We start from the raw sequence: 27969 nt of genomic DNA on the forward strand, positions 1-27969 counted from the left end.
CCGGGCAAGGTGGGTGCTAGTAATGGGGGAGGGCTGGGGAGGGCCTGAGGACCTGAGTGCAATGGACAAGAAAGAAGCGTTGGAGATGGGCAGGCGGCAGCGCTGCTAGGAAGAACAAGGGAGAGAAGAGACTAGGTGCCAAGGAACCAGACAGTGACTGAGAGGGTCAAATATCACCCAACCCATGCCCGGCACCATTTTCTATGTTAACAGACACATGTAGCATCTCTGTGTGAAATGCTCTTGAAGGTCTGCGAAGGCCACAGCACACTAAAGCACTGATGTGATGAAGCGTGTGTGTGTGTGTCCATGTGAGTATTTAGCACAACAGCACTTGGGCAGAAGATGAGTCCGTGAAATAACTGCCTTTATTTAGAAACACAGACCCCACACATTTCAGAAATCCTGAGCCCCAGTCTGGCTTTGTCACCCCCTGACTCTGTGAGGTTGAGTCAGCTGACTTGTCAGGACCCCTTTGTAAAATGTATGAGCTTTTAATCCAAGTAGAGTTAGAAGTTTAAAAGTTCGCCCATTTGTAAAATTATGGGGTTAGACTATAACGCCATAATAAACCCATTGTTTTAAGCAGTTTTCCAATTCTTAAAAACAACTACAGCAATAAAACTAGGGTGAGTCTATGATTTCAGGCAATTTCTAATTGGCTGATTATACTTTTCTCTTTTGTATCTAAAATTAAATTGACAGATACCTTCATGTGCACACTTGATCTCTGTTAATAAGATGGTGGACTAACAGTCTGTTAGAATAGAAAAAATACATAAAGAGTAAAATGATGTGATATCTTCACAATGGCCAAATTGTGCTGAGATGGTGATGAGGAGCCGCTCTATGTCCTGAGGCATCTTCTAAGAAAACTCTCTGGCTGGTGCCTTCTGAGTTCATCCTCCTTGGACCTTGCTGCTCTCACATTTTTGTTTGTATTTTTTCTTCATCCTCTGCCTGGTTCGCCTGTCCTGGAGCGTGGGGTCTGATCGGGTTCTTGGACTCCACCCACTCCACAAGCCCATACGCCGCCATGGTCAGGCTCAAGACCCCCAGCAGAATGTAGAGCTTGATGCGCACGCACAAAAATGTGCTGTACCCGAAGGCAATGACGAAGCCCAGGGCCTCCCACAGGCGGTAATTGGCGAAGGCAGCTTCCTTGCTCTTCTCAAACAGAACGCCGTAGAGAGCTGCGGAGGAGAGAGCGGAGTGAGAGCTCTGCCACGGGCCCCACAGTGACCCTGTTCAGGAAAACAGCACAGCTTTCCCACTACCCCATTTTCTCAACAAAATCAGGACATTTTTCTTTTTTCACAACAGAATGATTTTACATGCCAGATGATAGCATGAACCCTGAAAACCTGAGGCAGGTCTCAGTTAATTTAGAATGTTTATTTTGCCCAGGTTGAGGACCGGTGCCAGTGACACAGCCTCAGGATGTCCTGACGAGATGTGCCCAAAGTCGTCAGAACACAGTGTAGTTTTATACATTCTAGGGAGACATGAGACATCAATCAACATACGTAAGGTGAACATTGGTTTGGTTAAGATGAGCATTGGTTTTGTCCAGAAAGGCAAGACAACTCCAAGCCAAGGTAGGAAGACTGGAAGCAGGGATGGGGCTTCTGGGTCACGGGTAGATAAGAGACAAATGGTGGCATTCTTTTGAGTTTCTGATTAGCCTCTTCAAAGGAGACAATCAGATCTGCATTTCTCTCAGTGAGCAGAGGGGTGACTTTGAATAGAATGGGAGGCAGGTTGGTGCTAAGCAGATCCCAGCTTGACTTTTCCCTTTAGCTTAGGGATATTGGAGCCCCAGGATTTTCTGCTTGTGATTTAAACACAGGGCCCCTTTCGGGGCTCCACCCAGGCTGCTGGCCACAAAGATCCAGGAAAACCGTCCACAGCCTGAGGCCAAGTAGGCAGGTGGGGGGCAGGGACAGGAGCAGGGACAGAGGCAGCCTGAGCCCCGGTGAGGCAGGGTGTGCGGCGACCTTAACTGCAGGCAGCAGGGCCTGAAACCAGGGGCAGAAGCATGTGGTTCCCCAGGGGGATTCCAGACTGCCAGCCATGGGGTCCTTGAGGCAGGGAGGATGGCGTTTAATTTTGTAAACTCCATGGCACCTGGTTCAGCGCGAGACACACACTGAGTGCGAAGAGAACCGTCTTCCTGAAGATTCACTCTGCCCACCCCTCCCTTAGTGCTGGAGACGATGCCATGTGCAGGGAAGCCCAGCACAAAATGTGTTAATTAGTTTTATACAAAACAACTCACATCATGAATGTTCCCTCTACTGCTGAAGACCAATGCAGATGTGCTTACAGCAGGGGAATACCCCGCCTAGAGCCCTAAGATTCACACTGTAAACAGCTTATGAATGTTTGGGAAACAAGAAGCTCTTTGGAACCCTCAGGACAAGGTGCCCTTCTTGTCCCACAGTCTGCACATTGTCCACCTTAATAAACGTAATGACCAAAGAGAACTAAATAACCAAATTTTGATTTAGTTGGCTTCTGAGACTATTCTAAACACCTCTTGTCTGTTTTTTGAGGGTGACTGTTAGCATGGGACCCAAAAGCAAGGTTCTAGGGAAGAAAATCCAAGTTGAGACACCATGGCTATAAGTGGTAGATCATGCCATGTTCTGTGGCTAAAAGCTCCCGGCTACACCCTGGGCAGGTCAGAAAACCAGAGCCAATGGACCCAGGTTATAAATATTCTAGTAATACAGGCAACTCTAATTTTAAGCTAACTTTTTGGGAATATGGGTTGCTGTCATTCAAGAATTTCAAGATGAAATTTATATTGTGCTGCCATGATTAGAAATCGCTGTCCTCCAAGAGAGGGAGTCACTCGGCTCCCCCAGTGCCCCCACCATCTCCCTTCATCAAGTTCTGGTTGGTTCAAGGCCAATTCAGCTTCTTCATAAGTAGCCATGTTCTCCTCAGCCCTCTGAGCTTTTCCATAAATATAAACTTTCGGGGCCCTCAATGCCTCACATGTCACATGAAGAACTTGACATTCTCTGACTCTGGTTCCAAACTCTGGACCTAGTGAGGAGATCCACAACAAAGACAGAAAGAACTAGACTGTCTTCTAGCTCACATACTTGTGTTCAAAATCACCTAGATGTGTTTGGGAGACAGTAGGGTCCCCAGAATGGAGGACTTGGGGACCCAGAAGGTGGCTGGAAAGTTGGCTGTTCCCCTGGCCACAAAACAGAATGGAGGAGGCCAAAGAAGACAGGTGTGGCCCCAGACAGAGGTGACACCCTCACTCCTGCCTGTCTCCTAACCCAGCTCTACCCACAGAAGCAGGGTCCACACCCACAGAGGGAGACGCCTAGGACCCAGACGATGCTGCTGGAACTGCCTTTAAGAAACACGGAGGAAGAATCAGGGGAAACCGTTTGTCCTGCTCGGGAAAGGGGAACCCACAGTGTGAATGACATGAGCCCAGTCTAGGGGAAGAGAGGCCAATGCCAGTGATAATTAAAGTTACGCTTTTCAGGGAATCACTCAAGATTTGGTTCCTATTTTAATCCAAACATAAAGAGAGCAATGCACTTATTGTTTCGAATTGCATGGAACTACCCACAGCTAAGGATATAGTGGGGAAAGACATTTTTTAAAAGGGGAAGTAGACTGAAAATGGTATTTCAACAATTCTGAAATGACTGTACACGTGTACAAGATTGAACACATAAGGAAGCGGTCATACCTAGTGGGAACCAGGCTTCTGGCTGCCGGAGAAAGGAGTGACAGCTACACAGTGGGGGCTAGAATAAGCCCCGTGGCTTATCACCTTAATAAAGAAATAATATGGTGTTGGATGGTGACCCAAAGTGTAAAGTAAATATACGAGCCCATGCTGATGCAGATCAATGATTGAGTAATAAATACATCAGGGAGAAGGGACAGGTATTTTTTATGGAAGAACTACAGTGTACACGTAGACATTCCTCAGGGTGGAGATTAGCTGCTCTCTTCCTGACTGCTGGCTCCCTGGGCACTCGCTCCCACAGAACCGCGTATGGAAAGGGAAGGCGGTGGGTTTGCAGTGGAGAGATGTGGCTGGCACCACGGTGCCCACGGGATCAAGGTTAACATTGCTGGTGAGGAGGCCTGTCCCTCTCCTGTATGCCCCAAATGACGGGATAAGAAAGCGCCTCACCGGGGAGCTGTGCTCCGCAAACCCACAGCCCCAGCCTAATCATGAGAAAACAGCAAACAAACCAAAATTAAGGAACAGCCTACAAACTACAGTACTCTTCAAAAGGGTCCAGGTCATGAAAAACAAGGAAAATGAAAAGCTGTCACAGAGCAGCCAGAAGATACGATGACTGAGTCCAACAGGGAATCCAGGACAGGATCCTGGCACAGAAGAAAGAACCCTCGTGGGAAACCTGGAGGAACCCAAATAAAAGCTGTCCCCCCACTAACTGTCACATGGCAGCGTTACTTCCTAGCTGTACGAATGTGCCGTGGCTCTGTGAGATGCTCAGCATTTGGGGGATGCTGGCACAAGGCCTACGGGGTAAATGCGTTGGGTCTATAGGTTGGTACCTTTCAAGGGGACTCTCTGTACTACATTTGCAACTTTTCTGTAAATCTAAAACTATTTCAAAATAAAAGCTGTATTTAAAAAGACAAAGCATTGCTCTCAGCCTGGCCTGTCTGCCTCCTCTTCCCAGGTGGCCCAGGGTTAAAGAGACCAGGATGTTGCTCCCGTCCTCAAACACTGGGATGTGGATGAGAAGTCCAGCAATCTTGTTTGGTCAGAGAAGACAGGTTAAGTGAGTAGGGCATTGAAGAAGTCAGATTTTCTGAGTTTATCAGCTTGAAAACAGCCAACAGAGCAAAAGAGTATTTTTAGACCAGACATTCTGTATCTTCACGGCAGTGCATCGGCGGGGAAGGGTTGCCATGGCAACCGCACCCATCTTTCATTAGCTGTCAGAAGGAATAAGCAGAGAGGAGTGCCTGGCACAGATCTCCCCTTGCAGAGGCCAGGGGATCGCTGGAGCACGGTGGGACAGTGACCCTGGGATCCTCAATTCTGGCCCAGGAAGGAGGGGCTCGAATGGTGAAGTCCTCTGACCTGCTTCTAAGTGGGAGACTGTAAGGACCAGTCTTTAAATTGAGCAGTGATGACTGAAAGGTGAGGACAAAGTGCGTTGGGTTTTATTCAGTGTCGTTAATTAGGAACATGCGTGGCCCACATATGTTCTTAAAGGAAAGCACACATTTGGGGAGAATAGGATTAGAAATCTAACTTGCTACTTAGAGAAACAAAAATGAGGGAGAGCTGTTCTTAAGATGTAGCCAAAGCTACATAAAATTTCCAGTTTTTTCAAAAAATAGAGAACAGAGACCTTATGTGTGTGTGTGCTGCATGGAGAGCCAGCCTGCCAGGAGTGCAGGAACGCGGTACTGAAACGCCACTCCCGCATGACGATTGCGAGGACAAAGTCCACAGGAGCTTCTCAAGTATGTGAAAATATTTTCCCCAACATTTTTTTTTGTGAGACAGAGTCTTGCTCTGTCGCTCAGGCTGCAGTGCAATGACGTGATCTCAGCTCACTGCAACCTCTGCCTCCCGGGTTCAAGTGATCCTCCAGCTTCAGCCTCCCTCATAGCTGAGACTACAGGCATGTGCCACCACACTTGGCTAATTTTTGTGTTTTTAGTACAGATGAGGTTTTACTATGTTGGCCAGGCTGGTCTTGAACTCCTGAGCTTAAGTGATCCGCCTGGTTCATCCTCCCAAAGGGGTGTGATTACAGGGGTGAGCCACTGCACCCAGCCAGTTTGGTTTATTTTTGAAAAAAAATTACTTTTTCCTGTACAGAAAGACAGAAATAGTTTCAATTTAAATTAGCATCCCTTATTAAAGGGAGTCTTTATTCCAGTCATTCACTGGACTGGGACGTTCATACTCTTTGTTTGACCTTAGGTAACTTTGTTTGCACAATTCAACAAGGCTTTCCCTGAGAGTACCGTGTGTCCATATAAGGAAAAGGAGAGTTAAGTCCACTATTCACATAGCCCAGGAAGAACAAAAACCAAAAATGAACGATCCCATTCATTGGGAGCGTTTAGAGAATTATTGTATGGAATATTGCGGGGGTATTTGTCCCAGTGTGTTCCTTTTCGTTTAATGTGTAAATACATTTTAAAATTCATATAAGTTCAGATAAGTCACTGTGCACTTCTGCTAACGGGATGTGCATTTGGGGAGCTCGGTAAAACACTGGCTCTGCCACACAACCAGGGGACAGTTTAAACAAATGCTGTTTGATACTTATTGGTAAAGTAGCTAAGAGCCCTACAGGCGACGTGACATGCCACTAGCTTATAATTTTGCACTGCCAAAAACACCAAAGTGGGTTGCTGTTTGTCTCCCCTCCATTAAATCAGTACTTGTTCTGTTAAGCAATGCCCCGGCCTGGCCTCGGGTCCAGTCTACCCCTTCCAGCCTCCGGGCCTTGATCCCAACAAGCCAGGGCATGGCGCTGGGCCAAGTACACATGCATTTTGGTGAAGAGCTTCACTAGGTCCACCTGCATTACTGGGGCAGCAGAAAGGACTGTGACACACGGCTCCTGAAATCCAACAGTGTGGGTTTGTTCAAAGGTGATTTTCAGCTGTCCTGCAGACAGGCAGCCCACCAGGAAGACAAGAAGGGACGTGGCTGGAGTGTTCGGTCTGCGATCGATGAGGTCACACGTGCTCTTTATCCTCAGTGCAGGGACAGCAGCCAGGTCTGTCATCTTGGAAACATTGGCCTGTAGTTCGTTTGTGGGTTTGCTTTTTCCATTTTCTAAACCCCGAGTGTTTGCCAGATAAAGGCAGAATGGTGCAGTCCCTCCTGAAGGGAAGAGGGCCTCATGTGAGCCATGCTCACCTCTGAGAGGACCCTTCATCTCACCTCATCAGCATCTCTTAGACACACAGTCTTGCCTCTTTGGGCCTCTGACACCCCTCAGGGCCGTAGATGGGATTTGTGGGAATCTCAGGGTTCCCACCCTAAGCCCTCATCTGTGTCGTTTTCAACATCGCCCAGTAGGCACACCCTCCGGCCCGCGGCCACACACACTGCCCCGGCTTCCTTCTCTCCCTGATGACCTTCCTCCAAAACCCTTTCATGCGTCTCCTTGTGGAAAACACAGCCAGCCAGCGCAAAGCACCTCAGAGCTCAGCAGAGCCTGGCATGAGTGTGGTCTCGGCTGACTGTGACCTCTGTCTCCGGAGTTCAAGTGATTCTCCTGCCTCAGCCTCCCAAGTAGCTGGGATTACAGGTGCAACGTCCATGTCCCCTTCCAGCTCCCCTGCCCTCAGGCCTCTCTGGTGCGGCTGCCTGAGCCTGGGGCCCTTCCTCCCTGGCTCCTCTTTGGCTCCTTGGCTCCTGCCCATCTCCCACCCATGCCCTCGCTGCCCTGCCTGACCTCCTGGCCAAGCCACCCTATTCTGTGAGGACTTTGGCATTCGGCTCCTGCCATCATCACGGGATGTCACCTTCCATCCGACAACCAGCCCTCCCGGCTCCCCACAGGGCCGCACCTTGGACCTTGTCACCTGCCTTTTGGAATTGATTGTTGTGACATGGGGCAGACTCCACATAGCTCCCGGTCACTCCTGGGTGTCAGTGCTTTCTGCTGCTTCCAGTGACCCTAGGTGCATCTGACCCTCCCCCGCATGCTGGCGCCACACATGGGGACCCCATCCCTCTGCACTCCCCCAAGGCCGCCTTCTCGGGGACCCCAGCCCCAGCAAGACCTTGGAGCACCCCTGCCGCCTCCTGCCCTGGTTCCTCCTGCACCCCACCCCACCTGGACAGTGGTCAGCCCAGATGTGATGCAGATGTGGCCTCTAGGACGAAGCCCACCCTGGCCTCCCCTGCTCCCCCACATCCACAGGGCCCCCGCCTGCTGCTCCCAGCAAACCCACCGCTGCCCAGGAAGCCCCAGAGCCCCCTCCACAGACACTGACCCTAGTGACCTGCGACGTGTGTGGCTTGTGGTTCACACTGCCACCTCCCATCATCTCGTCGGCTCCTTGGAAGGACCTGCGTGTTTACACTCCAGGCCCAGGTACACACGAGTGGGCCTCTGCTCACAAGCACGTCTGAATAAAGGTTTTCAGTCATGAAGAGACTGCTGTCCTAGGGGTAGAGAGTCTCGCACCCAGGCTTGAATGGGCGACTTGACTTAAGCAAAACCACATCGTCCCGAGGGAGTGGTGCCCTGAAGGAACCTTGGGTGGTTTTCCACTTTTGCATCATGAATCTGAATAAATGCTCAGAGAAAATACGTCAGACTCAGAGGCGACATCAAAGCCCCCTTGGCCCTCCCGTCTCTCCCAACTCACCTCTCTTGGCTCTGGCCCATTGGCATCTAATGAGCCCCCACAGTTGCCTTGGCCAGAGACCACCCCCTGCTGCCACAGAGGAAGGGGCCTGGGCTGGGGACTCACCGTTGTTTTGTGTCTGCCAGACGGCATCTGCCACGCCCCACAGGCCTGAGAATACGAAGAACACTGCCAGCTGGTCAGCACGAGGTCTCCACAGCAGGAGGGCAATCATGCAGGACACATGGGTCACCGCGCCTGGGGGTGCAGAGGGGAAACCGCCGGGTGATGAGGGTCATCATCATGGCCTGGAGGGGCGTGTAGGTGGGTCAGCGCTGGAGCCACCGTCTCAACCGTCCTCTGGAACCGTCTCAACCATCCTCTGGAGCTGTCCTCTGGAACTGTCTCAACCATCTCAACCGTCTCAACTGTCTCAACCGTCCTCTGGAACTGTCTCAACCATCTCAACCGTCTCAACCATCTCAACCATCTCAACCATCTCAACCATCCTCTGGAACTGTCTCAACCATCTCAACCGTCTCAACCGTCCTCTGGAACTGTCCTCTGGAACTGTCTCAACTGTCTCAACCATCTCAACCGTCCTCTAGAACTGTCTCAACCATCTCAACCGTCTCAACCGTCCTCTGGAACTGTCCTCTGGAACTGTCTCAACTGTCTCAACCATCTCAACCGTCTCAATCGTCCTCTGGAACTGTCCTCTGGAACTGTCTCAACCATCTCAACCGTCCTCTGGAACTGTCTCAATGTTTGCTTCATGCTCAATGTTCCCTTAATGCTCTGGAAGTCGTCTTTTTAGTTGGAACTTTGACATTTAATTTGTGAGCTGATGTGCAGGCATGCTGCCAGCTCTAAATCAATGTTCTGCACCACACACCTGCTGTGTGACCCGCAGCCTCAGCCTGGAGGGCCCTGGGTGTGGTCTGGCATCACACTGGGAAGGAAGGTCACCCTGTCTGGGCCTGAGGTTGCCCCTAAGCTAAGAGGCTTTAAAGTCAGAAAGAGAAGGGCCTTCTCATTAGGTATAAGTTGAAGTATCCCAGCCCCTTTCTGAGTAGCCAGGGGATAGGACAAAGTGTGCCCATGGTTTCATCTGAGCCTTCCAAGTGGGGGCATGGGGACAAAAGGGAGGAGGCCACAGACCTCCCAGGCAGGTGGCATCTGTGGGCCCCACCTTGGGACTCGTCCCAGCAGGTCACAGATTTGGGACCCCAATTTCCACAGGCTGCGGATTCTCTAGGATGCAGTAAGGAGGCTGCCCACTGATGCTCAAGATGCCACAGAGGAAGAGCAGGGTCTCTGGCAGTGGAAAGGCGGGTCCACACTGCATGCCCCAGGGCTGCACCACCTTGGGCAAGTCCCTCCACTTCTGTGCTCCATGATTTCCTGTTTGTAAGGGGACACTGTCTGCTTCACAGGGTGGCTGTGAAGATGGATGGGAAACTCTAGGCAGGGCCTTCAGGCTCATGGCCCTGGCGGATGCTCACCATGTGCCCTTCCTCTGGCCGCGCCCCCACACCAAGCCCTGCCTGGGGCACTGACATGCCAGGCGCTGTTTTTCTTAGTGCCCGCGTTCATCATTGTTCACGTGATCTCTGACTCATCTCTTTCCTTCCCTTCCCAAGAAAAATGGAAGGTGCTGTGTGTTTAGGGAGGAGTCTGTGGCCTTAGAAGCCTGGTCCTTATCCACTGTGTGAATAGATGTGGAACAGAGCTGCCCCAATCCCAGCGTGGCCTTCCGTGACCCCCATGGCCTCACCACTGGCTTCGTGTCCCTCATTTGCACCTGCAGAGACCCTGCCCTGCCCCACCCTGGCCTGGTCACCACACCGAGTACCCACTCGGAGCAGGCACTTGCTGTGTGGCCTCATGCCGAGCACAGTGCCTGCACAGAGCCAGCTTGGGGAGCGATCTGATTCCTGCTTGTTGAGGGGGTGAAGAAAGGACTGAAAGAATGAATGCATCTTACAGGGCGTTACTGATTTCAAAGCAGTTTCAGGGGCACTTTTCCAGCCTGTCCTGACTGTGAGCTGCACGCTTTCGCTACTGCAAATCATTATGACGGCTGGGATGGGACCCACGCTGCTACCTACCCAGCACGTAGAGCACAACCCTGCCCGTGTACTGCGAGACCTTCCCATACAACACGGAGCACAGCGCGTCGGTGGCCGAGAAGCAGATCATCACGTAGCCGACGAACTGGATGCCCAGGGCGCAGGTGACATAGGACTGGGGAGAGGGGTGCAGAGCCACGTCACGGACGCTCCCAGGCCTCCCGCGCTCAAGCTGAAGCTGCAGTCGGGTACTTAGGACATCTGCTCTGAGATGGCTGGCAGGCCAGTGTCGCCTACACCTTCCTCTAGGCTCTGTGGCTCCCGTGCAGGAGAAAAGCTGGTGTTTGTAAGAAAATCCTCTTTGGGGAAGAACTAAAAGGAGGCAGTTTGGACAACTCTGGACAAAATTCTTTCTCATATATTTCTTGCTATTTGCTGTGAAATGTGCATTATTTTATATGGAAGCCAATACACCCTGCCCTTGCTGGGGCCAATCATTGCCTGTTAGGTCTAAAGAGAGTTAAAAAAGAAAAAAGAGAAAATGAAGCGGTTGCCCTGCCACCTCTTCCAGGGCCTCAGAGCAGCCCAGCAGCCGGCTGCACATGTGCTCTCATGCCCACCGCACCACACTCCCATCACGGGCGGCCTCAAGGGCGGGCACACAGAACAGGGACTGAGACGAGAAGACCAGCCACAGCCACATCAGGGGTGACAAGGACAAGTCCAGTGGAGGAGCAGGACGGGCTGTCCCCAAAACGCCAAGTGGACTTTTCTGTTATCCTGTTTCTACCCTTTTAAGCCCCTAAGATTCTCCATCAAGACTATCCTAAAAGTAGCATTGCCAGATAAAATTGAGGACACCCACTATTGCCTGGGCATACTCCCGGAGAGACTTTTGCGCTTTACCTGAAATTCAAATTCTACCTGCAGAGGTGCTTTTTATCTTGCTAAGTTGGCAGCCTTGCCTGGGAGGGATCTGGGGTGGGGACAGAGCAGGGAAGGTTCCTCCGGAAGGAGAGCTTCTGCCAGACACAGGCCCATGCTGGTCCAGCTCTGGCCCCCAGCTCTCAACAGCCTCCGAGAGAGGCTTCTTTCTTTACGCACCCTGAGGTGGGGCACCGCCTCTCTCGCCTTGAGGGGAGAAGGTGGCAGGAGTGGATGGAGCAGAAGCTTGGAGAGCCACATCGATTTTTAGATTGTGAAGCATGGTTTGAAAACTAGAGGTGCCAGGCACAGTGGTTCACGCCTGTGATCCCAGCACTTTGGGAGGCTGAGGCAGGCAGATCACCTGAGGTTGGGAGTTCGAGACCAGCCTGACCAACATGGAGAAACCATATCTCTACTAAAAATACAAAATTAGCCGGGCGTGGTGGCACATGCCTGTAATCCCAGCTACTTGGGAAGCTGAGGCAGGAGAATCACTTAAACCTGGGAGGCGGAGGTTGCGGTGAGCCGAGATGACGCCACTGCACTCCAGCCTGGGCAACAAGAGTGTTACTCCATCTCAAAAAAAGAAAAAAAAAGAAAAGAAAACTAGAGGGATAAGAAATTTCGGTGGTATTTATGGACTTAATGCTTTTCCTATATGTAAACTCTAAAGTAAGGGTGCAGGGTGAGCTCCAGGAAGGGATAACACCAATGAGTGTCTGCGGAGTGAGTCAGCAGCAGCTGCCCATCCACTTGCTCTGGCTCCTTCCCCAGGAAGTCATGGATCAAGCAAGAAGCTCTCCCTTGAGACAAGACGTGGAAGCTCCTGTGAGTTGGAAGTTACTTGGAGGATGACACCTTGAATCATAAACTCAGCTACGGTAGCACTGGGAGCACAGGACCCCGTTCCCTCCAGCCCCAGCCCTGGGCAGGTGGCCTGAGATACTCTGTGGTCCTGCAGGTACAGACACAGGTGAGGCAGTGGTGCCACCCATGGCCTGAGCCACGGGCCCTCGCTTTCGTTCATACCCTTGTGTATTCGCTGGAGAGGAATCCTTGCTGCAATCCACTATACAGTGGCAGCAGAATTAAGAGGCACAGACGTTTATCTCTGTATAGCTTGAAAGTCGACAGTAAAGTGGACCAGAAAGGCGGTGATCTCTTCTTTCCTTCACTTTCCCGTTGAACATCTCGTATGGGTTCGAGGAACACAGCTATCATTAGGACAGCCAGGACACCACTGCCTGAAAGGACATAGCAAAGGCTTTGCTTTCACAGGGGCCCAGAGGCAGGGGGCCTGGCAAGGAGTTGTTTCAGTCACTCATCCTCCTCTCGAGAGGAGGGCTCACTCAGATCCAGATTTCAGGTGACATTAGACACGGCACGCTTAAGGATCTCAGGTGTCTAGTTGCACTTGACTGTGCTGATTCTCTGATTACCTCATGACTTACCGGCTTTCACATGAAACCTGCCACAATAGGTCAGGATTGTCCTCACCAGCATAAAATACAAAAAATTCCAGAGCGACCCAGAAGTTCTGAGTGTCCTTAACCATTGACTCTGCTTCTCATTCTAATCCCCAAAGCAATTTCTAACAGCAGCCAGCTTTTTACTGATTTTTTTTTTAGGATAATGGTTCCCACAAGGGTACCATTTGCTACACTTTTGTTTATTTCAAATAAACAATTTTGTGTAAAAGTCCTCCAATAGGAACTGGTTAAAGATATTAAGGGGTGGGTATCCCAACTACAACGGAATGTTGTGCATTTGAAGAAAATAAAAAAGAAGCTCTTTATACACGGATGGGAAAATCCCCCACCATGAATGGTAAAAAGAGAAAAAAACAAGCAAGATGCAGAACTTTGTGTAGAGTGTGCTACCAATTGAATTTAGTAAGAAAGGACATAAAGATGTGCTTGTTTATATGTGCATTAAATATGTCTAGGAAATAAAGCAGACACGGACTTTCTGTGAGTGCAGAACTGGGTCTGAGGACGGCAGTGAGAGGGAGACTCCCCACCGCATGCTCTTTTACAGTGCATTGGTTGCCCACCCAAAGGGGTTCATTTTAAGCCCCCAGTGGATGCCTGAAACCATGGGTGGTGTCAGACTCTACATGCACCATGGATTTTCACTCTGACAACAGAGGTGGCTACTGAGAGACTATGACCCGGGGAGCATCTATGGTGCAGACACGCCGGACAGAGGGAAGGGCTCACAGTCTGGGTGGGGTGGGCAGGACGGCAAGAGATTCCATCACGCTGCTCAGAACAACTGCAACTTAAACCTTATGAATTATTTATTTCTGGAATTTTCCACATAAGGTTCTCGGATTGCAGCTGGCCTCAGGTCACTGAAGCCACACAAAATGGAATGGGGACAAGGGGGACTCCTGGATTTGCATTTTGAACTATATAAATGGGTTATCTATGCAAAAAATATTTTAACTATTCATTTCATCCATGAGGAAACATCCTGTACTTTCTCATAATTCCAAAATATGACTAAATCTCCATCTGTCCACCACTTCATTATTTGATCCACCTTAATTTCTGTCGGTGGAGAACTGATGTTTGTTTAGGCGTTTCTCACTTTACATAGAAGCCCTTTCGTCCCCTAATGATTCTAAGTGCCTTCTGTGATACCGTTATATCTCCACTGTTTCTCTCCCACCTGGCAGTGGGAATGATACACAGTGTTTGGGGCACCACAGATCACTCAAGAGTGGCGATCCTTCCCTTCTCTCTGGGCCAGAATCTTTCAGAATGGTTCATTTCTACCTCTGAGAGCTTAGATCCCTGCTCCTCTAAAGACGACAGGAATTATCTCATCTTACTGTGTCTGACCAACCTTATCTAGTGCTTTCTCTGTCTCTCTCAGTGTCAGAGTCCTCGTGTGACCCATACGGTGGGCTTGCTGCAGCACTGTGCCCTGGCAGCTGAGCGTTCCTGAAACTGGGAGGTTTGCAAAGCCAGCTACCAAGCTGTTAGCAGAAAAGCAGAATCCTAGCACCTGTCTCAGAAAGCACCATTGTTAATGCGGTTCCAGCCAGAAATGCAGATTTATTTCTAGGCTTTACTTTCCGTTATCTGGCTACTTTCCATCTTGGCTCAACATATTCCCCTTCCTATTTCATGATAACTCAAGATTCTCATGAAGTTTGTGAAATTTCATATGAAAGTGGGACTCCTGCTGCCACAGGTGTTTCTCGGTCACCCTTGATTTTCCTCTGCGTTGTCCTGGCCACCATGCGGTCTGGCAGGTTGACACGCCTGCACCATGCGGTCTGGCAGGTTGACACGCCTGCACCATGCGGTCTGGCAGGTTGACACGCCTGCACCATGCGGTCTGGCAGGTTGACACGCCTGCACCATGCGGTCTGGCAGGTTGACACGCCTGCACCATGCGGTCTGGCAGGTTGACACGCCTGCACCATGCGGTCTGGCAGGTTGACACGCCTGCACCATGCGGTCTGGCAGGTTGTCATGCCTGCACCATGCGGTCTGGCACGTTGTCACGCCTGCACAGGAGGCCGTAGGGTATTTACAATTATCAGGGCCCCCTTCCAAGCCGACCCCCTGAGCTGACTGTGTGTAGACCGTGTGGAAAAGGCACATTTTTCCTCCACTCAGTGAAGGCAGCGCCTTCTCCACGATCTCGTCTTGTGGGCCAGGACTTCAGTGTCAAGCAGCCCAATAGGACACAACCTACAATCTCCCCGAAAGCCTCTTGGGAGGGGGAGAGGCAGGTTATGAACACAGAAGCCACACCTCTTTGTTTAGAATTATGTGTGTCCGAGTGTCATGCGACTCAAAGCCTTGTGTGGGGCATGAATTGGGGGATGCTGCACAGCTGTGTCCTAAATTCTAAAGAGAATGGCTCTTTGCAAGAAACTTGACCCTGAGTGCAGTGCTCAGAAACCCAGGAAAGTTACGCAGGGAGAGGGTGTTCCTGTTCTTTTAGGTCCATTTTTCTCTCTTCCTATGTTTTTCTTTATGGTGACATGGCCTTGCTTTATAGAAAAGGACACACATAGGATCCTGCAGGACTGTTACGATCACAATAGTAAGACCACTTCTTCATTTACGTGTGTGTGATCTCTGCTCTACATCATCACTTCTAGACTTGGACTCCCTTAGGCTGCGGGATTCCGTGAACCGAGACGGGGCTGTGGCCAGAGAGCACCCTGGGGGTGCCCCTGCAGGGGAGGTGCCGCAGACAACAGCCACCTGCGGAGGACAGCTGGCAACGAAGGGCCTGGAAGCCACGGAGAAGCCTGTGCTGTTCCTCTAGAGCAGGGGCCAGCGAACTATGGTCTGCGGGCCAAAGCCTGCCCACTGCCTGCTTTGGGAAATAAAGTTTGATTGGCATGTGGGCATGCTCATTGGCTTACATGTTGTCTATGGCTTTTTCCCAGTACAAAGACAATGTTGAGCAACTGCAACAAGGACCATGTGATCCTCAGAAAGATATTTACATGTAGGAATATTTGCTGTCAGCCCTTCACAGAGGAAGGCTGCCAGCCCCCACTCCAAAATTCTGTTCTTTTGTACATAGGAGACGTCTTTGTTGGTGGCTGCCTGACTGGAACTGGTGGAGCTGGAAGGACACCTGAGGGTCTTGACTCAGCTCAATGTCCCCGAGTCCCCCAGCCTCCTAGTTATGTAGAGGAGGTGGTGAGGGGAGTGTGGGGGAAGCACAGGCCTGGCTGGTCTCTGGGACCACGTTGATGGGAACCTCGGGCCCGCTGGGAAAACACGATCACGATTCCAAGTCAGCAGAGACTTGCAGACCAGAGCAAACCGTGGCTGCTCCTGACTCCCTGTCCACACCTGCCACTCACTTTTAAAACCCTCAGTCTGGGCCTTGCACATGGGCACCCTCCCCAGGTTGCTCTCCTGATGGGCATTAACAGCCTCTCACTGGCTAAGAGCCTGGTCCGGCCTCCTCTCTGAGCCTCCTGGGGGCCCTGCCAACTCAACACCCTCAAACCCCCTCCCCAGCTGCTTCTGCAACCCTGGGTGTCCTCCGAGACCCTGCTTTGGTTTTCTGTCTCCTTCCAAGGCTCCAGTTGTCTGCCTGGCCCTCCGTGTTGCTGAACCAGGGGTCTGGCTGTACTCCCTTCTCCGTAACAATTCTCTCTGCTTTTTCTCCCGAAGAGCCTCATCCTTGTCATGATTCCAGTCATCACCTCGGAAGATGCCTCCACGTCCACACCTGCATTGGCCTCTGGCCTGAACCCTGCACGGCTTCAGACTGCCCATTGGACACTACACAAGAGTCCCACTGTGTCCTCAAGCCAGGTGTTCCCGGCCTGAGCTCATCTTCCTCTCAACCCCAGGGCTGTCTTCTCTTCCCCACACCATGTCCAACCCACACAGGCCCGCTGGCCTCTCTCAGCCCCTCTACCTCTGCCTCCCCCTCCCTGCCCCCTCCTCTGGACTCAGCACTCCGTCCTCAGTGGGTCTCTGCCCGCTGTCCCTCTGCACCTCTAAGTCACGCTGGCATGGGGTCTGTCAAGGAGGCAAGTCTACACTCGTCCAGACCCTTTGGCACAACATCAAGGGCCACAGCTAGTCCTGTGCCCCATCTCTGCCCCTCCACCTTGCCCCCAGCCCTGCGGGCTCTTCCTGGACATCTCACCTCCAGGGACCTCTGGCATCACTTCCCTGCCTGGCCAAATCTTGCTCATTGTCCAGACTCGGCTTAGGGATCACCCGCCCTTGGAGGCTTTCCCGAAACTCCGTGCTCCAGGGCGATGCAGCTGCAAGCCAGCTGGGAACTGTGCTCACAACGCTGTCAGACCGGGTCTCGGTTAGTTGGGTGTGTGTCTGCCTCCTTCACTAGGCTCTCAGCTTACTAAAGGCGAGCTTCTAGTCCTCTGAATGTCTGGACCAAGAAGGCCTAGCATGGCCTAGCATGTGCTCAGTACGCTTTGTCGACTTCCAGCGATAGCTTTACAAGTGCTCACTCAGAGCCTCTGATGTGGAAGTGGCCTGAGGGGACCTGAAGGTTCGTGCCACGCATCATCTCAGCATGAGGAAAAGCTCTGCAGTGCCCACGAACCCTCCTCACCTCTGACCCTGGCAGAGTGCAGGACTTGGTGCCCCCAGAGCTCACAGGTGCCAGGCCCTTGATCTTTAAGAAGGACCCATTCCAAGGCCTTTATGAATCCCCAAATCCAAGAATGACAAAGAATATATATATACACATATGTGTACATATATATATGTACATGCATATATAAATATGTGTGTGTATGTGTGTGTGTGTATATTTATATATATATATATATATATATATATTTTTTTTTTTTTTTGAGATGGAGTCTCGCTCTGTTGCCCAGGCTGGAGTGCAGCAGCGTGATCTCGGCTCACTGCAACCTCCACCTCCCAGGTTCAAGCGATTCTCCTGCCTCAGCCTCCTGAGTAGCTGGGATAACAGGCACGCGCCACCACACTCGCTCGGCGAATTTTTCTATTTTTAGTGCAAATGGGGTTTCACCATGTTGGCCAGGCTGGTCTTGAACTCCTGACCTCAAGTGATCTTCCCGCCTCAGCCTCCCAAAGGGCTGAGATGACAGGCATGAGCCACCTCGCCCAGCCAAAAAAGAATATATTTAAATTCTTTACAAAATGGTTTTAAAAACTCTCTAAATATATCCCCTTCAAAGTTGTAATAAATCTTTGACTATAACACTAAAGGCACATATGAAACTATTACATAACATTCTCTATTAAAATGAACTTCTAAGAATGAGCCTCGTCATGACAATTAACTTCCTTTGGGCAGCCGTTTCATCATGAGCTTGCAATGCCTCCAGCTAAGGGGCAGCCAGCACTTGGGAGCACTCGCCCCTCTAGCCTTTCTCAGCACTCAGCACATTTCTCAGAAAAAAAAAAAAAGTGGTTTATAGCAATTATGGATGTTCAGAGCCCCTTGGCCACAGCTGAAACATACACAGTCAATCCCAGTGCCCTAGTTGGCCACCAAGCTGTCTGTAATGGTAGCCACCAGCCCCCTGTACTGCTGAGCACTTGCAGTGTGGCTGGGAGACTTAGGAACTGAAACTTTAATAGGTTAAGATGTAAACAATCACAGTGCTTAATGGCTGCTGTGTTGGGCTCTGGAGATGTATAACAATCTCATCACCCCAGGATCCTCTGTTAGACAGCACAGGTGTACTGCATTTGATTCATAAGAACACCGCCTGCAATGTAATGCAGACCAATACATTTTGCAAGGATGTTTCAGAAGAAGAGAGATTACTTCTACATTGGGGGAGACGGTCTTTGTCAGCCCAGGAAGGAGGCTTGGCTCTGCTTTGCTGGGGACCCTGCCCTGGGCTGGTGGAGCTCGTACCAGTGTAGATGCCCAGGAGGGTGTAGACCAGCTGCTGGGAGGGCCTCTGGGTGCTGTTGGTGGTTGCGGTGGCCATCAGGCAGTCACTGGCCCCACAGGACACGAGCTGCTCTTCTGGGAGGGTATCTGTGAAGTCAGAGCAGACAAGAGACATGAGATGACCGCAAATGTGACAAGATGTAGGTTCTTGAGAAATGAAAGTGACAGTGGAAAGGACATTGGACCCGTGGGGGGAGGCATCACTACAGATCACGTGGAAAGACCCAGTGTCTCAAAATAGATTTACCCCTAGGCACGTGTCCCTAGACTCGATTTCAGACACTTTGGGAGGTGGAAGATCCTATTCGTGTTCCGCAAAGATTCAGGGAAGAATCAACTTGGAAAAGTGCTGGTTACTTGTTATACTACTTTTCTGACATAATTACAATTTTTCAAGTTTTCGAAATCAGTCAAAAAGAAAAAAGTACATGAGATTGGGTGCCAGGAATGCTGGATTCTCTTTCAGATTCATCTGTTACCAACTCCATGACTTCGGGCAGGTGATTTCATAACTTTTCTGTTTTTGAAAACTAATGTTAGTTCTGCGATCTCTTAGAAAAATAAAATTTGAATTAGCAATGACTCTCAGTCAGAACTCCTGTCAGAATCTCTGGAGAAAGGAGAAAGGTGTTGTGGGAGAAAGAATATTCAGTGCTTTTATTATATTAATGACACAAATTATGTAACGGACAGCTTCACAAAATCTTCTAAGCGGGTGAGATGTGCAGCTGATAAGAGAAGGCACAAGAAGGTGGAGAAATGCACGATGCCCTCCAAATCCTTCCAGCCCCAGATTCTGTGTCCTGTGCTTGGAGAACTAACTCACCTGCAGAAAGGTCTTCCAAAGAAAAGCCTGTTCCTCCACTTAACTGGCCGTGATATGCAGACTGCACTGTAACCCCGGTTTCTGTTTCATTGTTGCTGACACCAACAGCAATAATGAGTAAAAATTGCTATGCACCCACTTCACGGCTTCCCTTCTTCAAATGCACTCAGCAGGCGTGACATCGCATGAGAAAAAGGGAGAGGGGTTTTGGCTACAGAGTTGCCCAAGGGTGGGATTTTTATGGGATAGCAAGATGAAGAACCTTGATGAAGTGATAGAAATAGTCGTGATACTAGTCAGGAGGGCTGGATTGGTTTTTACCCCATTGGGAAAGGTTTCCTGTAAGCATGAAAGAGATGTATGTCCTCTGCCCTGTGCTTAAAGGCCTCAACATGGGCACTAAGGGCATGGGCACAAATGAGATATGCACTTTATATTTATACCAGGGCAAGGTCAGGTAGAGACAGAGGAGCCAGGGCATTAGCCCATCCAATGTCCACGTCCATCATGGGATGAGGGGCCTGTCATGAAACATTTGAAAATTTGGTCATTGTATCAAGTCACAGGGAAAAGAAATCAGGCAACCCCATCCTTAGTCTAAAAAGGACAGTTGTGCAGTTGTGACTCCATGAACCCAAATTCTACTGGCGTGGCCCTTAGTTTCCCCATGGTGCCCTCTCCCAAGGGCTCCCCTGCTCCTGCGGAGGCACCTGTGGAAGACACAGATCTTCTTCAGTCCCACCTGACTGTCCAGAAGAGAGCAGGTAGCAGGCGACTCTGAAGCACAGGCAGGTTGAGAATCTCACCTGTGGGGCCTGACTCACCTGCTCAAGTTACAGAATCAAGGCAGGTGTGCAACTGAAATCAGGAACCCTCTCCCCCATCACTGAACCCCTGCTCCACTTGGAGACAATTGCTTGCCCCTTTTTGTTTTACCTTGGCTGGGAGTCTGGCCAAATACCAGCGATGAGATCAAGTTGCCCCATACACCGGACGACTGGAATATGAGGAAGAAGATGCCGAAATACTGGTTCACCACGTCTTTGCCGCGCTTTCCCGCCTTCTCTGCATGTGTGTTTCCCATGATTGTGAGGTATGTGCACTGCGCAGACCACAGCGGGGCGGCCCCGAGTCCCAGCAGTATGGAGGTGGGGATCAAAGTGTACCTGTGGGTAAAAGGCAGACCCACAGCACGGCCTGTGACAGGAGACGCAAGCCCATTGCACCCGTGTCCCTGCAGTTCTTTAGTCTATCTGGGAGAAGGAAACACCCCCTGGCCCGTTGCAAGCATGGTGATGAGTATTGCTGGTTGGATGGATGGATTCACCATTAGACTCAGAAAAATGAGCAAAATCAGTGCATTTCCCAGCTTAGACTGATTTGCAAAAGTGAAATTGAAGGCCAGTGAGGCTCCTTGTATTTGATGCGACCACAAACAACAAGGTGAGGAGCACGAGGAAGGCCGAGGGACAGCCCCGGTTAAAAAGACCAAGTGACCGGCTCGGGCCTGGGCGGCGGCATGCCATGTGAGACTCTGCAGCTACCCGGAAGAAGGACGTGCAGCCATCGTCAGCAGCATGTCCTGGCACAACCAGCATCCCTGGAAGACAAGCTCCATGGCTGTGTTCCCGGGGCCTGGGCTGCAGCCCAAAGCCCTCAGAGCTCGGTCTCTGTGGTCCATTCTCACCAGGGAGCAGGGGGGCCTCCCATCCCTGTGACCTGCCCTGGCCATACCCACCTCCTAATGGTGGGTGAGATGCAGCTTTTGGTCCACTGGTGACATCTGCCTAGGTGCCCATGAGACTCACCCTCTGCCTTGGAGTTAGAGTCCCCTGTGTTACTGGAACCCTCGCCCAGCCAGGGGAGCGGAGGACCGGGATGGAGCCCAGGGAGAGGCCAGCATCAGGGATCGGGAGGAGGAGACGGAAGCAACTGGGGGGCACAGAGGAGCCTTGGCGGGAAAACAGGAAGGAAGCCTAGCACCATCTGTCACCAAAGCGCGGCGGGGGTGCCGGGGCAGCAGAGCTCATTTTAAAATGCCTGCAGTGAACAGTAATCAGGTGCAAATGCAAGTCATGTGCAGAGTGAATGTCCCTAGCACGGGGAATGGCCGGGGTGGGGTGGGCAGGGGGTGGGGGCTGCATACCAGCTGGCGAAGAAGTTACCCACGGAGAAGGCCACGTAGCCACACATGGAGAGGATGATGGTCCCCTTGCAGCCCAGCCTGTCGATGAGGAGCGGCGGGAGGAACATGGAGGACAGGAGCATGCCTCCGTAGAGGGTGCTGAGCGCTGTCACACCCAGGCCCTCCTCGCTGTACAGGCTGCTCTGTGGGAACAAAGCCAGTCCTGTCAGAGCACAGGATGGACACAGTGGGATGAGGCACCAGCAGGTCCTCAGTGTCCTCCAGGCTGGAGGCCGCCACAGCTCCCAGGAACCTCCAGCCACAGGCTTGCTGCCCTAGGAGCCTCCTCTGCAGCTGGTGGGAGGAAAGTGCAGGTGAATTGGGAATAAAGCAGTTCGTGCATCTAAACATCAGGGAGTGAAGGCCCGGCACCCCTGTGAGTGCTTGTGCTGGGGCTGGACGGCTGCCAGAGCCGCTCACGCCTCTGTGTACGCCTGTGTGAATCTCAGCTGAGAATGGGACAGTGTGGCAGGATGGGGCTGGAGACTCTGCCAGAACTCATCTGTGAGGGGCCTGCATGCTCCCGGGAAATGTAAGGGGTCCTTCAGCCCATGGGGAGGCCCCAAGGGTATGAAGCAGGTGAGTGCTCATGAATGATTTCTTCCTTCACCAAATACCCATCTCCCGCCTCTGAGTGCCCGTCACTGTCTAAGGTTCCAGAATGGACCAGGGACGTGACCCTCGTGTCCTGGAAGCTGCAGGCGGCTGCCACTGGTGGAGACGACATGGGCGGGCACATGCCACCACGAGGGTGCTGGGTGCCCCACCCAGACCTCGGCTCCAGGGCAGGGTGGGGAGAAGGAGGTGGCCTCTAAGTTGAGAGCTGAATGAGAACTTGGGGGCCTGCAGCCAGAAAGGGTGAAAGGAGGTGGTGGCTACAGAGGAGGTGCCACAAAAGAGCGTCCTTGGTCCTCGGACAAGGGGACCTAGTCCAGACCAGGGCGAGGACCCAGGAGAACTCTCTGGAATGAGGCCCTGACTTCTCACTGGGGCTGCTGAGCTCTGAGGAGGGAGCCCGGGGATGCACGTGCCTTGCTGGGGCCTGAGAGCGAAGCCAGCCGCGTAGAAGCCTTGGGGTTCATGGAGAGAGGTGGACTCGGCTCCTCGGCATGCTGGGGCAAAGCCATTCCCGAGTCACTTCTATCTGAACGCTCTGTGTTGCTCACGCCAGTCCTGACTAGCAGAGACAACTGTCCCGGTTAGAGGGTTAAAGCACGTCCTCACGCTCAAGGTCAGCTGCCGACAATAGGCCTGGGTGGGGCCGGGAACCAGAGTGGAGCTGGAGTGGGTGGGGGGCCTTCCACAGACCTGGGACCCTGCAGAGAGGGAGGTCTGGCTCCCCTGCATCTCCAGCCTTTTGAGAAGGAAGGGCTGACATCATGAGACAGCAGCTCCCACTTCCACCAGCCCAGGAGGAGTGGGAAGTGCTGGCAGGGCATGGGAAATCTACTCCCCAGGCAGCTGCTCACAGCTGTGGAGCTCATCCAGATGCCACCATGAGTGATTCCCCAGTGAGGCATCCTCAAACTGGGGCCGCAGAGGCAAAGGGTTGTCTGCCCACATTTGCCCACAGCCTTGGGTCCTGCCATCACAGCCTGAGAGGAGGGACCCCTGGCAGCTCCCAGGCCCCTCCAGCCCCCTTCCTCTGGCTTCCAAGTCCAGAAGCCAATTCTCAGACAGTGGCTGAGCCACAGTGGATCCACCAGAACTGGTTCCTAGGAATGCTGACCCCAGGGGAGCTGCTGTGCTAGGAGGACAGCAGGGTCTCCTTCTGCAGGCAGGTGAGCTTTCTAAAGAGAAAGGGCTACTGACCAGTCCACATCCTTGAGACTCCCTCCTTCCAGAAAGTGCACACCAACCACATTCAGCCTGCACTCACCTCAACCCAACCAGCATTTCACTCACACCAGCATTCTGTGACAACAACACAAAGTTCCGGGCAAAGCAAGGACTCCAAAAGTAATGAACCATTGCAGCAAGAAAAGAGACTGTGTTCCCTGCCACTTGACTTCGAGAGTCACTGTTGGCTGCCATTTTATCCTCTGTAAGCCTGATCAGAAATAGAACCAGATAGGAGTTCAGCAAAAGGAAATATTACTTGAGAATTCAGGACTGAATTCCAGCTTCCTTGGCACCCAGGAGTCCCAAGTGTTTGTACAACAACAGTGAGAGGAGAAACCTCGGATTCTGAGTTCCCAGGTGTGCTTTCCTGGTTCCATACTATGTACACAGTAGGTGCCCAATTCTTGTTCTTCATTGACAAGCCGTGTAAAACCACACTAATTTGTCTTCAGAAGCTCTGAAATGTTTTGTTATGTGACCACCCCAGGCCGCAGGGTACAACAGTGGCAATGAATAACCCGGAGGAGTAACAGTAGCCCTACTTCCTGACCAGCCCTTGGAATTCCCTGGAATTCAGACTGGAATCCAGGTAAAGATCAGACTTGAAATGTAACCAGCTTGGGAAAATGTGTCAGGTCTATGTCTAGGTGCTCATGATGAATGCTGCAGCCTTTCAGAGAATGTTGTTTGGCTTTTTCATGGGCTCACAGACCTATGGAGGAGAGCATGCCATAAGGATTTCAAAGTATAGAGAGACCATGTTGTCAAAGTTCACAGTTTAGCTTAGAGTAGGCTTGGAATCTATAAGGTCTAGTGACATTTGATAAATTCACATGGCTGCCCCTAACCACAAAGCCAAGGGCATCCAATCAATCCTAGAACTCACAATGACTCTTCCTGTGTCTCCTTTTAACCACCCAAAGGCAAAGAATGTCCCAACAAATCACAATCCCAAGACCCGTGCTGTCCTTGTCCAAGAGCGACACGCGCCTCGCTGTTGTGCAATCCTATTGAGATGTGAGTGGGAACTGCACACCGTAGGACTGCATCTGAGAACCACTCTTTGTTTTAGAGGATTTGGTGGAGTGAAAAAGAAACACCAGGTGAATTAGATTTTTCAAATTTACAGCTCATTATTGTCTGTGACCACAGAGATTCTTGGAGGCCAGGAAGTTCAGGTAACTTGACGACCAGATACACATACCTGCAGGCTCTGCAGACCTCCATAGGCTGTAAAGAGAAGCAGAAACCCAAAGGAAATCACAAGGACGTTCCTTAGACTTCTGTCCATTGTGCTGGATGAAAACATCAATCATCAGTGGACACGTAAATTTGTAGCTCCCTAAAAGAAACCAGTTGAGGCACAGGAAAAACAGTCGGTACCAAGAAGTCCCATTCTCTTTCATCTGAGCTAGAGATGAAATGTTAGAGGTGTGTTAGTCATTAAGCCTGTCACTCGTTAATGAACTTGGTTATCACTGACCCCATGAAGCATACGGGAGTGCTGTTACTCATTCACCTTCTCTGCGATCTGCAATGTCCACTTTGTATGGGGCAAAAGATCATGACTCTTACCAGCTTCTAGGTAATTGTGCTTTTTTCCCATTAAATTCTAATAGACATGGTCCAGATGGTAAAGTGATACGTTTCACTTTTTATATGTATATAGAATAGAACCTTCCACAGTAAGAGAAACTGTCAGAAATTGTCAGTGGTGCAGAATGTGGACTTCAGTCTTAAAGAACAAACCATAAATGTCAACTTCAAGATACATAGTTCAACTTCTGAAAAAGCGCTAACGTGATTATAAGATCCTAGGGCCAAAGTCTTAGTATTGCAAAGACTGTACAGTTTCACAACACTGTACAGCAATTATTAAAAGAAAAAACAACTTACAGGAGTATAGCTCTTTACCATATGCGAAGTATTTCATGCATTATTTCATGTTACCGACAACAGTGCTATGCTAATGATCATTAGAAATCTTAGACCCATGATAAGACAGGAAACAGCTTCAGAAAAGTTAAGCGATTTGGTATTTTGGTCTGGGGCAGTGTTGTCCAGTATGGTAGCCACTCGCGACATGTGACTATTGAGTTCTGAAATGTGGCAAGTGCAACTGATAAAATGCGTTCATAACTGCATCTCCTTTTAGTTAATTAAAATTAAAATTTACCCACATGTGGCTAGAGACAACTGTATTAGATGGGGCAAGTCTGGAGCTTTAAGCAACTTACCACAAATGTCATAGCTAATAAGCAAGAAAAATTGTTTTTATTCAATTATAAATAAAGCTTGATGTCTCCAGATTGTTTCCAAAGTTCTGTGAAGTCAGCCATTTCTGTCTAGATTAGATGTATAAGGCAAATCTCGCAGGTAAGTCTAGCATCCTGGCAACACTACTCAGGGAAGCTTGCCAGACCATGAGAAGATCAGGTCCAATGATAAATGGCGTAAAGTTCTCATCACTTAATGTATTCCAGTGAAAATGAAAGTTTTATGAAAACAATAGCTTTATGCCTACACAGACACGAGAGCCACGAGTCTAGCAAAGGGATTCTGAGCACGGAAACAGATGAGCTCCATGGGTTCACACCTTAGTCCTGTAATTTGTTAGCTAGGTGATCTCAGGTGGGTCACTAAGTCACCAAACCTGTTTCCTCTTTAAAAAGGAGGGTTGCAAAAGTTCAAGACTTGGATAATTTTGAAAGCCCCTCGAACAGCACCTCATATATAGCAAAAATGTTAACTTCAAGATACATATATGGTTCGACTTCACCAATACATGTTATCACCAATAAATGTTAATTGACTAAGATGATATTTTGACTTTCAGAGACAATGCGAATTGGAATAATACGTAAAGAAATTAGCATAACGTAGACAGACTTCTTCATACTAACCGTGTTATCGATCAATCAACTTGGACCTTATTTTTATTTTTTGGCAACACTTTAGTTTACTTCAATTCTGGCCCGTCATTAATTCCCACAGATGACCTGTATTTTGATATGAGAAGACCTTCCTGACGTTTTATTGCATTGTCTGCTGGTCTTTCTCCCTTGGTTGCTTCAACTCACCAGCCCCATCCTCTAGGACTTGCTCTCTGGCTCTGGGGGCTGTTTCCGGAGGCTGCTCTTCCCCTCCCCTTCACCAGCCTGTGTCTCCTGAGGAGCTTCCCTTTGTGCACAAATAAACCTGGTCTGTTTCCATCCTTCCCAGCCACACCCTCCCTGTCCCTCCAGCACTTCTACTGGGACTGAATTTCTGAAACCGTGGCTTCAGTTACATCTGCTTTTTCTCCCCTTTCTTCCCGGTTCCTCCCCTTTATCTATGTTAAAAGGGATTTTTTTTTAAATGAAGAGTATATTTCACTCTCTGCCTTTTCTCTGTAGCAGAATAAAATGCTTCTTACAGGAGATAGCTCCCAGCATCCCCCAGTATTCCTGTGACCAGGGCAGGTCTTAGGACGAGACCACAGGGCAGGTCACCCAGTGGTCTCATCATAAGCAAAGGGACGCTCTTATCTTACCCGACCCCGGAGGCTGCCTTCCTGCAGCCTACACATTCCTGCAGACATGGAGTTGCCCGAGGGAAGAGAATGCACTCTCTAGAGACCCAGAGCTGGCTTGGCTCTCAGAGCTGGTTTTGGGGTTATGAGCTCTGTGTGTGCACTGGAGCCATGACCTGGCCCAGGGCTGACCTCCCAAAGGCCAAAGACGTGTACGTGTAAAGGATTTAAAAGGTGTCAATAGCCATTTCAATCCTTAAAATTAACATCTGGGCTCTATCAGCTTGAGAAAAGAGGTGATTCTGTAGGTCTGCTCGAATCTGCAGGTCACTCATTGGACGTTACAATGACAGATGCCCTGGGTGATAGAGAACTCAGAGCACGCGTGTTCTGGAAAACCGAGACTTCACCAGCCACTAGATGGCACTGTTTTGCTACCACTGGGTTCACCGCAGGCTCCTTGGGTACTCGCGCTGTAGAATCACGTTTTAAATCACCAAACTCCCTGCCAAGAAGCTAAAGATTAATTTAAGGGAAGTCTAATCAATGGTTTGCTTTTTCAAGGAACGTACTCGTGTAAGCAAATTAGTATCAATTTTCTTGACTTTTACATCTGAAATCTTTGTTAATAGAAGCAACACCAGATAAATTCAAATGTATCTTATACCTTTTTATCCACATAAAGATGAAGAAGGTATCTATAGGGAGTAGAACGAGCTCGTGGCTACTTTAGGGAATTTTACACTTTGGAAATAAATGTACTCATGCTGTGTGTGTGTGTGTGTGTCTGTGTAAGAAAGAACAATTTGTGTTAACACAACCATGGCTTGATAAAGTGTTTTCTCTTAGCAAA

General features: G+C 50.3%; 1 protein-coding gene across 2 annotated transcripts; it reads right to left on the reverse strand.

Annotated features, from left to right (window-relative positions):
* Positions 1-350: 350 nt before the first annotated feature.
* Positions 351-25069, reverse strand: UNC93A (unc-93 homolog A). 2 transcript variants are annotated; one of them, XM_055244263.2, is made up of 8 exons: positions 24810-25069; positions 21725-21906; positions 20515-20744; positions 18714-18839; positions 12381-12595; positions 10464-10599; positions 8479-8610; positions 351-1193 (listed from the first exon to the last, which is right to left on the reverse strand). In XM_055244263.2, the coding sequence occupies exons 1-8, from the start codon at positions 24912-24914 to the stop codon at positions 925-927; spliced, it is 1395 nt and encodes a 464-aa protein (XP_055100238.2). In that variant the 5' UTR covers positions 24915-25069; the 3' UTR covers positions 351-924. The 2 variants fall into 2 exon arrangements, with proteins under 2 accessions (XP_055100238.2, XP_055100247.2); XM_055244272.2 differs by lacking the exon at positions 18714-18839.
* Between the last annotated feature and the right edge of the window lie 2900 nt (positions 25070-27969).

Source organism: Symphalangus syndactylus, chromosome 2, assembly GCF_028878055.3.
Source record: "Symphalangus syndactylus isolate Jambi chromosome 2, NHGRI_mSymSyn1-v2.1_pri, whole genome shotgun sequence".
Taxonomy (NCBI): domain Eukaryota; kingdom Metazoa; phylum Chordata; class Mammalia; order Primates; family Hylobatidae; genus Symphalangus; species Symphalangus syndactylus.

Coding starts and splice junctions, on each gene's coding strand:
- UNC93A (XM_055244263.2), bottom strand. CDS start 24,914: ATGTTTTCATCCAGCACAATGGACAGAAGTCTAAGGAACGTCCTTGTG. Junction 20,745..21,724: donor GGTAACTTCTTCGCCAGCTG/GTATGCAGCCCC, acceptor TTTTACCCACAG/GTACACTTTGATCCCCACCT. Junction 1,194..8,478: donor CTGGCAGACACAAAACAACG/GTGAGTCCCCAG, acceptor TCTCCTCCGCAG/CTCTCTACGGCGTTCTGTTT.